This window comes from Carassius carassius, chromosome 45, assembly GCF_963082965.1.
Source record: "Carassius carassius chromosome 45, fCarCar2.1, whole genome shotgun sequence".
NCBI lineage: Eukaryota > Metazoa > Chordata > Actinopteri > Cypriniformes > Cyprinidae > Carassius > Carassius carassius.
The window spans coordinates 26,508,394-26,521,006 of NC_081799.1; the positions used below are offsets into that span (position 1 = coordinate 26,508,394).

Sequence of the window (12,613 nt, forward strand, 5' to 3'; positions counted from 1 at the left end):
GGTTTGAAGCACCTTTGATGAATTCAGAGGCCCAGCGAAAGCCTTGACGGTCATTATTGGGTTTTTGGGGCTGTCCATCACCCGGTCAGCCCTGTTTAACTGATCGCAGGACTCCGGTGAACCGAGACACCAGGGGGCGCCGATCACCGGATGCAGGGTGTTGTCTTCAGCCCGCAGCAATGGCACGTAAAATCTGTCTGTGTCAAAAACACCAACAACACAGCAGTCAAACACATCCTACACTTCGCTTCTGTATCTAATCCCATTTTATGACTTTCTTCTCCTGCGTTATATTCTTCATGTGATTAGTTTGAGTGGCGCCCTCTACTGTACAGACCTGAATTTACATTTCCTTCAGCCTGAGCCGCATTCACTTCACTTTTAGTGTGAACGGGCTTATACATTTATAAAAGAACTCTTTATATTAAAAACCAACAAGCAAGCAGATTTAAATAGTTATGCAAAAGTAACGTAACGCATTACTTTACATAAAAAGTAACTAAGATCGTTTTTTATCAGGTAACGCAACATTGTAACTAGAGCTGAAACAACGAATCGATTTAATCGATTAAAATCGATTATTAAAATAGTTGTCAACTAATTTAGTCATCGATTCGTTGCTAAATAACTTTTATTTGCCGTAAGCGGCTCATTTCGTGCATATTTCAAATCTGCGGTGACCAAAGTGTGGCAGTAATGAGCCACCGGAGGTTTTACTCAGCCAGTACAACAGGAGAAGTAGCGAATAGCCAATAGCTGGCCTCGTTTTATGTCACGTGCTTCCTGAGCAGCGTCTCTGCAGCCAGAATCAGAATCAGAATCAGAATGAGCTTTATTGCCAGGTATGTTCACACATACGAGGAATTTGTTTTCGTGACAGAGCTCCGCAGTGCAACATAACAGCGACAGAACAAAAAACACAATAAGGAATAAAAAATACAAAAAAATACAAATAGGTGGGTAAGGAATGACAATATACAAATTGACAATGTATGGCAGGTATATTAAAAAGAGCATTTATGTATGTACATGTATATTATGTGGAAAAATTGTAACTGTACGCTAAGTATGTGTGTTTGGATAAATAAGTGTATGTGTATATAAATATAAATATAAGTAGTATAGTGTGTTCCATGTATGTACATGTATATTATGTGCAAAAGATTTACGTGTACGCTAAGTATGTGTGTTGGATAAAAAGTGTAGTGTATATAAATATAAATAGTGTAGTGTGTCCCACAGTTATTATCAGCTGTTCATAAGATGGATTGCCTGAGGGAAGAAACTGTTCCTGTGTCTGGTCGTTCTGGTGCTCAGTGCTCTGTAGCGTCGACCAGATGGCAACAGTTCAAAGAGGGAGTGTGCTGGATGTGAGGGGTCCAGAGTGATTTTAACAGCCCTTTTGCTCACTCTGGATAAGTACAGTTCTTGAATAGATGGGAGGGTTGTACCGATAATTCGCTCAGCAGTCCGGACTACCCTCTGTAGTCTTCTGAGGTCCGATTTAGAAGCTGAGCTGAACCAGACAGTTACTGAAGTGCAGAGGATGGATTCGATGATGGTGGAGTAGAACTGTTTCAGCAGCTCCTGTGGCAGGTTAAACTTCCTCAGCTGGCGAAGGAAGTACAACCTCTGCTGGGCCTTTTTCACAATGGAGTCAATGTGAATGTCCCACTTCAGGTCCTGAGAGATAGTGGTGCCCAGGAACCTGAATGACTCCACTGCAGTCACAGTGCTGTTCATGATGGTGAGTGGGGGGAGTGCAGGGGGGTTTCTCCTGAAGTCCACAGTCATCTCCACTGTTTTGAGCGTGTTAAGCTCCAGGTTGTTGAGACTGCACCAGACAGCCAGCTCTTTAACCTCCTGTCTGTAAGCAGACTCGTCACCGTCCTGAATGAGGCCGATGAGTGTGGTGTCATCTGCAAACTTCAGGAGCTTGACAGAGGGGTCCTTAGATGTGCAGTCATTAGTGTACAGGGAGAAGAGCAGTGGGGAGAGAACACAGCCCTGGGGAGCTCCGGTGCTGATTGTACGGGTGCTGGATGTGTATTTTCCCAGCCTCACTAGCTGCTGCCTGTCTGTCAGGAAGCTGTTGATCCACTGACAGACGGAGGTGGGCACGGAGAGCTGAGTTAGTTTGGGCAGGAGGAGGTTTGGGATGATCGTGTTGAAGGCAGAACTGAAGTCCACAAACAGGATCCTCACATAGGTCCCCGGTCTGTCTAGGTGTTGCAGAACATAATGCAGTCCGATGTTTACTGCATCGTCCACAGACCTGTTTGCTCTGTAGGCAAACTGAAGAGGATCCAGCAAGGGTCCAGTAATGTCCTTCAGGTGGGCCAGCACCAGTTTTTCAAATGACTTCATGACTACAGACGTTAGAGCCACAGGCCTGTAGTCATTTAGTCCTGTAATTTTGGATTTCTTTGGGATGGGGATGATGGTGGAGCGTTTGAAGCATGAAGGGACTTCGCACAGCTCCAGCGATCTGTTGAAGATCTGTTTGAAGATGGGGGCCAGCTGGTCAGCACAGGATTTCAGACAGGCTGGTGTAACACAATCTGGGCCTGGTGCTTTTTTCCTTTTCTGCTTCCTGAAGACCTGGCGCACCGCATCCTCGCTGATCTGTATTGCAGGTGTGGGGGAGAGGGGGGATGCAGGAGGTGTGAATGGTGAGAGCGCTTGATTGGAGAGGTGTTCAGGGTGGGTTGCAGGAGTTGTGAGTGGTGTGAACAGTTGTTTGGAGAGGCATTCAGGGTTGGTTGCAGGAGTTGTGAATGGTGAGAGCGGTTTATTGGAGAGGTGATCAGGATGGGTTGCAGGAGCTGTTAATGGTGTGAACGGTTGTGTGGAGAGGCATTCAGGGTTGGTTGCAGGAGTTGTTATTGGTGTGAATGGTTGTGTGGAGAGGTGTTCAGGGCAGGTGATGGGTGTTCTTTCAAACCTGCAGTAAAACTCGTTCAGATCGTCTGCCAGTCGTTGATTTTCCACAGTGCTGGGGGGTGGTGTCTTGTAATTGGTGATCTTCTTTAGGCTTTTCCACACTGATGCGGAGTCGTTCGAAGTGAACTGAGTCCTTATTTTTTCAGAATAATTCCTCTTTGCCACTTTGATCTCCTTTTCCAGTGTGTATTTAGCCTGTTTATACAAGACATTGTCCCCCTTCACGTAAGCATCTTCTTTGGCCTGACGGAGCTGTCTGAGTTTTGCAGTGAACCACAGTTTGTCATTGTTGTAATTTAGTTGAGTCTTGGTGGGAATACACATATCCTCACAGAAACTGATATATGATGTTACGGTCTCTGTGAGTTCATCCAGATCGGTGGCAGCAGCTTCAAAAACACTCCAATCAGTGAGGTCAAAACAAGATTGTAAATCCTGCTCTGCTTCATTAGTCCATCTTTTTACAGTCCTTAATACAGGTTTAGCTGATTTTAGTTTCTGCCTGTAGGTCGGTATAAGATGAGCCAGAAGGTGATCAGAATGTCCCAAAGCTGCTCGTGGAACAGAGTGAAATGCATCCTTTATTGTTGTGTAACAGTGATCCAATATATTACAGTCTCTGGTGGGACAAGTAACATGCTGTCTGTATTTTGGCAGTTCACGGGAGAGATTGGCTTTATTAAAGTCCCCAAGAATGATTAAAACAGAGTCTGGGTGTTGTTGTTCTGTCTCTGTGATCTGTTCAGCGAGTTTCTGTAAAGCTGAGCTCACGTGCGCTTGAGGAGGGATGTAAACACTCACCAGAATGAACGAATGAAACTCCCGCGGCGAATAGAACGGCTTGCAGTTAATGAAGAGCGTTTCGAGATTTGAGCAGCACGTCTTCTTTAACACAGTTACATCTGTACACCACCGTTCATTGATGTAAAAGCATGTCCCGCCGCCGCGCGATTTCCCCGTTGATTCTGCGTCGCGATCCGCTCTAAACAGCTGAAAGTCCGGCAGATGGAGCGCGCTGTCCGGTATGGTGTCATTCAGCCAAGTTTCCATGAAACTCAGCCATAGACTATGTCTGCAGCATTCAGCGTGATGTGGGAGTACTTTACTTTGAGCCTTCAAAAAAGAAGAGTAACCTGTAAACTCTGCACTACTGAACTGTTTAAGGGGACGTTCACATATCGCGTCTTTTGCGCGCTCAAGTTCGTTATTTCCAACACTGCACCGCATCGAGTTAAAAACATTTCAACTTTTCAGAATGCGGCAAGCGCACCGCGGGTCATGTGACAAGAACTAACCAATCAGCTTCATCCTTTCCCGTAACAATGTTAAAAGCTCAGCCAAGATGAAAGGAACAGCTGATCATAGTTGTATATGGATTTCCATTTTGAAATAAATTTAGTAGCAGAGCTACTGCAAGCGATTTTTGAGCTGCAAATCCGTTTATCCTTTGCTGAAATTTCCGCGTCTTCAAGGAGAGAGCACGTCATGGTTGCTTAGCAAAGGCAGACGCCTCAGGGGCGCTTCTGCGCGAGCGCTTTGGAAAGAAGGAGAAAGCGGTGCGCCTAGCGTTTTCCACGCGTTTTTAGGCGCGATTTGTGAACTAAGACTTTCATTTGTGCAGATTCTCCAGTACAATGTTGTTTGCAAATGTTTAGTCGTAAAAGCTGATAACATTGCTTTTTAACAGTTAACATTTAAAGCTTTACAAACATGTTCTGTGATCAGTTTGTCGTTTACCAGTTCAAAATTCAGTCGTGCAGCCTAATTATGACTGAATGAGAGAGGTAAATGTAGATATTTGAAATGCACTTTTTTTCTAAGTATTCACTGCTCTTTTTCACACAGCAGGTTTTTTGTGTGTGTCCTATTTTTTTTTTCTGGACAACCTTCTGATGGATTTTACTTTAAATTGTGAGTTCCATTCAGGTTTCATGCCATTGGCACTTTATTCGAAGGATTGTTTACAATTTCACAGCAAAAGCTATAAAGCTGTTTCCCAGTAAATAATAAAATACAATGCACTGCAATTTTATTCTATAATTTTATTTTATTCAATTTATTTATTCAATTTTATCCTTATTCTTCGTGAAAATATGTTCTGAAAGATTCCTTAATAAGCTTTGTTCAGGATGTTAAACTACTTTAGGAGCTCTAAGAACTGCCATGGTGAAAACATTATTTGAAATCTCCTTGTAAAATTTGCTAGAGTATGGGTCAGTGTTCTGATTGCAGAAGAGTTCGACAAAGGATTACGAACACATAATAAAACAACTCCAGGTATATTTTTGATGAGGATATGAAAGTGCAAAATGGTTAAAATCTCTTAAATCTATGCTGAATGATAAAGACCATTTATTAATAATTTACTTGGGGAAAAAATGGGAAAAACTAAAATATAAGTACATAAACCGATTAATCGATTAATCGTAAAAATAATCGACAGATTAATCGATTATCAAAATAATCGTTAGTTGCAGCCCTAATTGTAACGCATTACTTTTAAAAGTAACTTTCCCCAACAGACCTTCCAAGTACTCCATGATCTTCTGCTTCACCTCCTTGCTCTTGTTTTTGCGCTCACAGATCACCTGCAGAAAGAGCGCGAGCCGTTATTTCACGAATGAGAGTAAGACATGTTTGAGACGCTCAGGTTCTTACAGCGGACGGTTTCTGCTCGTATTTGTTCCTGCAGTGTTTGTCGATGTTCGGATGTGAGCACAGAACATCCACCACCTCTGGGCATCCAAACTTACAGGCGAAGTGCAGCGGCGTCTCGTTGCTCTGAGAACAAATAATAATGCTATCATTTAATTATTATAATATTTTTAAAAAAACTATAAATGTTCTTAATGTAATAATGAATCCTGATCACGCTTGTTATTAATATTAAAACGATCATAATTATACTTTGTTTGCCAATTGAAATTATAGCAATAATATGTTAATTATGTTCTGAATAAAATTACCATTATACTTTGCGTGCTGATAAAAAATTGTAATGATAATAATTTTAATAGTAATGTATTTAAAAAAATTACATTTGTAAATAAAGAAACAGTAATTAACTATTATTATATTAATAGTTACATATAAAATAAATGATTCGTTAATATCACTAATACTAAAAATAATAATCATAAATGTAATATTAATTTATAAAATAGTTTTTATTAATATTATCATTATTATACTTTGTTCACCAATTGAAATTATATCAATAATTTAATGTTAATTATCACTAATACTATTAATAATACAATTTTATATTAATTGTTCTGAATAAAATTACCAGTAAACTTTGCGTAACAAAAGTAATTTTAATAGCAATAATTAAATTTATTTTAATAATTACATTTGTCAATTAAAAAAACTGTAATTTACTATTATTATATTAATAGTACGATTCGTTAATATCACTAATACTAAAAATAATAATAATAAATGTAACATTAATTTAAAAAATTATTAAAATGATCATTATTATACTTCGCATGCTGATTAGAATTTTATATTTATTAAAAAATGTACAATTTTTACACATAAAAAAAATAACTATATATTATTATTTTTTATAATAATATTAATGTAATAAAAGTTATATATGATGTAAACTACTAATTATTTTAATTACTACCACAACCACTACTAATAATAATTTAAATATTTAGTAATTTTAAAACTGTTATTATTACAATTATCATTATACTTTTTGTGGGAATAGAAGTCGCAATTATAATAATTTTGATAGCAATAATTTAACTAATATTACATTGTTTTTTAATTAAATACATACATTTGTTATCATCATAATTAATATAATAACAGTAACGCTATTAATTATCATCACTACTACTATTACTACAGCTAATAATAATAATAAAAGTTGTTGTTAGTTTTATGATTGTTATTATCAGTATAATCATTATTATAGTTTGTGTGCCTACAGGAATAGCCCTTCTAAGTCTAACAGCAGTAATGAATGTAATTAGCAGCAGACTCACAGCTTTGTCAGGCGTGTTGAGGTACAGATCGACGATGTATGTGATGCGCTGCTGCAGCATGAGCTCGTTATCGTTCGGATACATGAGCCGCATGAACTCGAGGTCCTCCAGCGTCTCCAGCAGCAGACGAGTGATGCCCGACTGGTTCTCTTTAGCGGCCACATGCAGGACGTTATACCTGCAGCCCTCCTGCACACAACACACTCTGCTAAACACTTCAGACACAAACTGTGCAACATATGTCTGATACATATTCCAAAACATTTCTGTTTCAAATCAATCCTGTTCTTTTGGACACAACTGTGAATCCTGAAAAATAAAATGCATCAGTTTCTGCAAAAATCTTGTGCAGCACGACTGTTTCAAACATTGATAATAATCAGAAATACTACTAATAATAATATTTGATTATATGTTTTTATTAAAATTATCATTATACTCCCTTTGCATGCCGACTTTCATTAAAATACAAGAACATTATGATATGATGTTAATGTAATATGTAAACCATTAATTATTACTACTAGTGCTACTACTAAAAATAATAATTAATTTTTTTATTAATTTTAAAAGTGTTATTAAAATCATCATCATTATACTTTTCGTGGGATTTGAAATTATAATTATTTTTGACATTTTATTATTTATTTAATAGTTATATTTAAATAGTTATGAATAACAATAGTTATATATAATGTAAACTATTAGAATTATTCTGATTTCTGAAGATCATGTGACACTGAAGACTGGAGGAATGATGCTGAAAATACAGCGGAGCATCACAGAAATAAATTACACTTTAACACAGATTCACACAGAACACAGCTGTTTGAAATCATAATAATATTTCACTATTTTTACTGTATTTTAATCAAACAAATGCAGCTCTGGTGAGCAGAAGAGGCTTCTTTCAGCAACGTTAGAAGTGAAAAGCGCACCTGCAGGATAGTGGGATTGTCTCCGGATCCGATCAGATACCGTGGGTTTCCCCAAACCAGCTCTCTGAACGCATCCTCGTCTCCTCTCTCCACGGTTTTACGCAGTTTGGCCGTCAGGTCCTGGGTTCGAGGACTCTTAAACTCATTGGCCTTCTCCAGGTTCAAAGCGTCTGGACACAGTTCTGGAGATGGTGTTCATGTATTTATGGAAAAATGCAGAAAAGGTAAATGAAGAAAAAAGAGAATCCAGAAGAGGTCAAACAGGAGTGTGTATGTGAGCGCTGGACGGACCTGCGCTGGTTTTCTCCGGAGACGGTTTGAGCTGCGACACACAGCATCCTTTAGCGAAGCTCTCCGCGTCTTCTTTCCTGGCGAAGGCTTTAAATCGAGCTCCCTTCAGCTTCATCACGGCCTTCAGCGCCTTCATCTTATCGACGTACACACGCAGCGATCCTGAAACGATCTCATGGTCATGAAGAAGCGCTCTCAGAAGCACGATGAACACAGACCACAGGCGGAAAGTTACTAATTAGATACTTTTGTTACAGTACTTGAGTGCATTTTTCATTTTTTCCTACTTTCTTGGGTGTAATTAAAATGTACAATTGAAATGCGACGCTTACTAATTATTCACGTAAACCCTTGTCGCTCATGTAATACATTAACTCAAAGAGTTGAGAATGAAAACACATGCATAACAGTAAATTGGATGCGTGCAGCTCTTAAAGTGACAGCAGCGTAATATTCCTGTTACAGAGCACGGTTTGTTTCATTTGTATCTTTTAATTCTATTGTATTTGTCCTTTGCTTTTTTTTATTAATGATAGTTTAATTCTTTAATTAGTACCTTCTTCATCCGCTGGGTCGTCTGGATCAGGACACACGCCGTAATAAACACACGGACTCTCCGTCTGCGCCTCTGGGGTTTCAGCTTCACTGGTCACTTCCTCTCGGTTCTGCTCTCTGATTGGCTGCTGGAGCTCCTCCGCAGGAAGTGAGCTCCCAGAGTGCACCGCGTCTTCCCCCAGAAGAGCTCGAGCTAGCTTCTTCTCAAAGACGCTTCTGGTGGTGGCTGTGATCGGGCCACATCTGAGTCCGGCGCCGGAGATCTCGTCTCTCAGCTGATCCGCGGTCAGCATCTGCAGTCGCTTCAGAACCGCCTCCATAACACACTCCTGCTGACCACCATCACACACAACACTTCGGTCACTGAGCAGACGCTCTCATCCGAACGAGGACAATGGAAGCAATCCGAATCTAGTGAATTGTGTCAAATGAATCGTTCAGCGAATCGTTTGGGAGTCGTAAAATAAATGCATATTATAAGACAATGAAAGTATTTTTTTGACCTTGCATGAATGTCACCCAACTTTCAGAATCCACTTTAAAGAAAACAGCCAGTTAGTAAATGAACAGAGTGCAAGTATTTTATTTATTTTTATTTTTTTTTGTGGTTTTGTTTGGTAGTGGTTCTAGTAAATTAATTATATTTGTCCCAAAATAAATTAGAAACAAATATGATGTGGTTTATTATTATTATTAAACAATTAATACAATTTGTAAAAATCTATATAAAAAAAATGTATATATATATATATATATTTTTTTTTTTTTTTTATTATTATTATTATTTAATATATTTTATGTTTTGGCCTTCAGCTCTCAATGAAGTTTGATTTGTATTGTAACTGACTATAAATATATATATATAAAATAAATAATCACTAAATAAATTAATATTTACATAACATAATTAATTATAATTACATGTAAATACGTTTATATCATATTTTTTATATAAACAATAAACATTTATTTTATGTTTGTGTGTAAACTCTAGTGTATTATAGTATAGTATTCCCTATAGTTGTAGAACACATAGTACAGTATCGGGAAGAGTATTTTGTTTATATTAAGCCACTATAGTTGTTATATAACCCCAGCAAATACAGAATTACCATTAAAAGTATAATAATTCAAGAACTTTACTGTAGTATACAGTATTTTTTCATGAGGCTGTCTGTGGCGAACATTTTAATAAAACAAACAGGCCTGAACGGGCTTTACACCACTGGATTTCAACTCAAGAATATGAAGTAAACAATAAACTACAAGAGAAACTCTTACCAGTCTATTATTAGTCAATGATTTGACAGTGAAGTCTGAACATTTACTGTAGAAACGCTTCACAGAACAGAACAAACACACGCAGACGATCACAAACCCTTCCGAGCTTCACATCAAACGATAATAAAAACATGTCGATACTGAATAAATACAAATCAAATCGTCTTGTTGTATTCTCAAGGCTGAAGACAAGCGCGAAGCTGTTGACGGGAGGAGGACGTGTCGATCTCGAACGACTCGGTTCAATGAGTCGACTCTTTTAAGTGAACAATATGAGTCGGATGCCGCCTAAAGAGCCTTTTTCTAAAAGATGGCTCTCTACGTTTTTTTTCTTTCTTAATACCAGACAAAATAATAGGAAGATAGACGTCATGTCATGCGCACGTCATGTAATATTTTTATATGTATATTTCTTTAGACTATAAAAACACATCTCTTTCTGTAACTCTAGCACTCTCTGTTCTAATTCTATTTTTTTTTAAACTTTTTATTTGCACTCTATTCATTTAATAAATGCTTGTTTTCGTACAAAAAAAACTAACACTAGCTTCTCTATTATTTTTGTATTCTATCTATTTGTTTTCTTTTTATTTATTATACAATTAACAATTGTATATATATATATATATATATATATATATATATATATATATATATATATATATATATATATATATATATATATATATACATTTATGGTATTTTGGAAAGGTTTTGGGAGCCAGAAATATGACAAAATTATGTGATTTTGAATTGTGTAAATCTGAATAATACTGTGGTTTAACCAATCGGATTATTATGAAGCATCGTATAGTTTTAATTATTTATTTATTTTTTTTGGTTTTGTTTTAATTAATTTGAATAATTTAATTATATTTGCTCACACATCCCAGACATAGATAGGTCAAAGCATTAATAGATTTGTCTGAATTATAAAAGCCAGAAGTGTTACTAAATAAAGAATCGCTTAGGAGTCAAAAGAGCCGGTTCTGAGCTGAGCCAAATGATCCGGATCCCTAAAAAGAACCTGAATTTCCATCACTAACTGCGCATGCGCGGCGTGATCCTGCAGAGGGAGCCACTGCACACATGCCTGAACACATAATAAATAATTATTTCGTCTAAGCCTGAACACATCTGATTTTGGCATACTGCATGTATGTAATGACCATTTTTAATTCTAAATAGCTACAAATTTATATAAAAAAAAAATACACGGTTGCACATTGATTGATATTTACATGTGCTGCAAGTCAGATAAAAATAGATTTTTTTTTTAAAGATTTACCATAACACTACATTGCCAAAATTCCCCTGGAATTAGTGTTATTTTATTATATCCTAATTGAATTACCATTACAGTTCTTAAAATATGTTGTATATTTTCTGTTGTCACTTTAATTTTAGTTACATTTTAGTAATTTTCTGGGGGGTTTTGGGTTTTGTTTCATGTTCATGTTTTCATGTCTTTTATTTTGGAGTTTAGTGTTATTCCCATGCCCTATTGTTGTTCAGGCATTGATTGGTTCTTGTCATATGTATTATTTAAGAACATTTTCTAGAATTATATTTCAATTAATTAATTATTATTATTATTTTTTATTTTATTTTTTTAGTCATAGACTGTATAAAAACATGGACGTAGTGTCCGTGACGTCACCCGTAGACTCCTGAAGTGTGGTTTCTGAAGATTCGGAAGATGATGGATGGATGGATGGATGGATGACCATTTTTTTCTTCTTTTTGCTATTTCTTATTATACAAACCTTGACTGAGATACTTTGCCATCAATTTGACAATAACTATTTCATCACAATATAGTCTGTAAGTAAATCTTCCTCTTAATGTAGCTGTGTTCTGTCTCTCATTCAGTATGTTGTGTTACACAGGCACTTATTTCAGTGATAAACCTGACAAATAGAATAAAAAAACAAACAGAAGGCTATAGTAAATTACACAGTTAATTACAAAGAAATGGGAAATAACACACTGAATTAAACGTAACATTTTCAAAGTCGTCTTTCTTTTAAGTGAAATTAAAGAGGATATTTTATGTGAAATTAAGATAAATATGTGTTCAAAAAGCTCAAAGCCTTCATCAGTGATTTCCATCATGACGGCTGTTCAGTGATTGAGGACGAGACCCGACTGACCACTGACCATTAGCTCTCTCCAGCCCTTCATCATGTGATTTATGCTGCTTCACCAAGTGTGTGTGTGTGTGTGTGTGTATCACACACTTCACTGCCTGTCTGCATGAAGATTTATCAGTCTGTGTTTATAACTGTGCCAGATTGAGCAGCAGAGCCTCTGACATACACATATTCCTTTATTAACACTTAAGGAGCTCGTGTCAAAGTATGAAGAACAGTGAGTGCTGATTTAATGATTATAGATGTTTACCTCTCTTACATGAAGAGCATTGAAAAAGATATGTGTAAATCTTCAATAAACCCTGATAAAATGAAAAACAATAAAATATAACATTAGAATAAAAAAGGGAAATTGTGCAAAATATGGTATTTGTTTAAACTGGAGAGAATTTGCATCACATTATCAGTGAGTCTGTTCAAAAATGTGGACTATTTAAAAAAACACTGTAAA

The 12,613-nt window shown here is 36.8% G+C and overlaps 1 protein-coding gene across 1 annotated transcript in view; it reads right to left on the bottom strand.

The window, feature by feature from the left end:
- Positions 1-10,248, bottom strand: part of LOC132127490 (ankyrin repeat and LEM domain-containing protein 2) — a 12,524-nt gene extending 2,276 nt beyond the window's left edge. The window contains exons 1-8 of the mRNA XM_059539391.1: positions 10,010-10,248; positions 8,730-9,057; positions 8,174-8,335; positions 7,883-8,052; positions 6,945-7,133; positions 5,602-5,724; positions 5,468-5,531; positions 13-197 (exon numbers count right to left, since the gene is read on the bottom strand). Of these exons, the coding sequence (XP_059395374.1) occupies positions 13-197; positions 5,468-5,531; positions 5,602-5,724; positions 6,945-7,133; positions 7,883-8,052; positions 8,174-8,335; positions 8,730-9,048 (1,212 nt within the window). The 5' untranslated portion in view covers positions 9,049-9,057; positions 10,010-10,248. The remainder of the gene's footprint in view (positions 1-12; positions 198-5,467; positions 5,532-5,601; positions 5,725-6,944; positions 7,134-7,882; positions 8,053-8,173; positions 8,336-8,729; positions 9,058-10,009) is intronic.
- Positions 10,249-12,613: the final 2,365 nt, after the last annotated feature.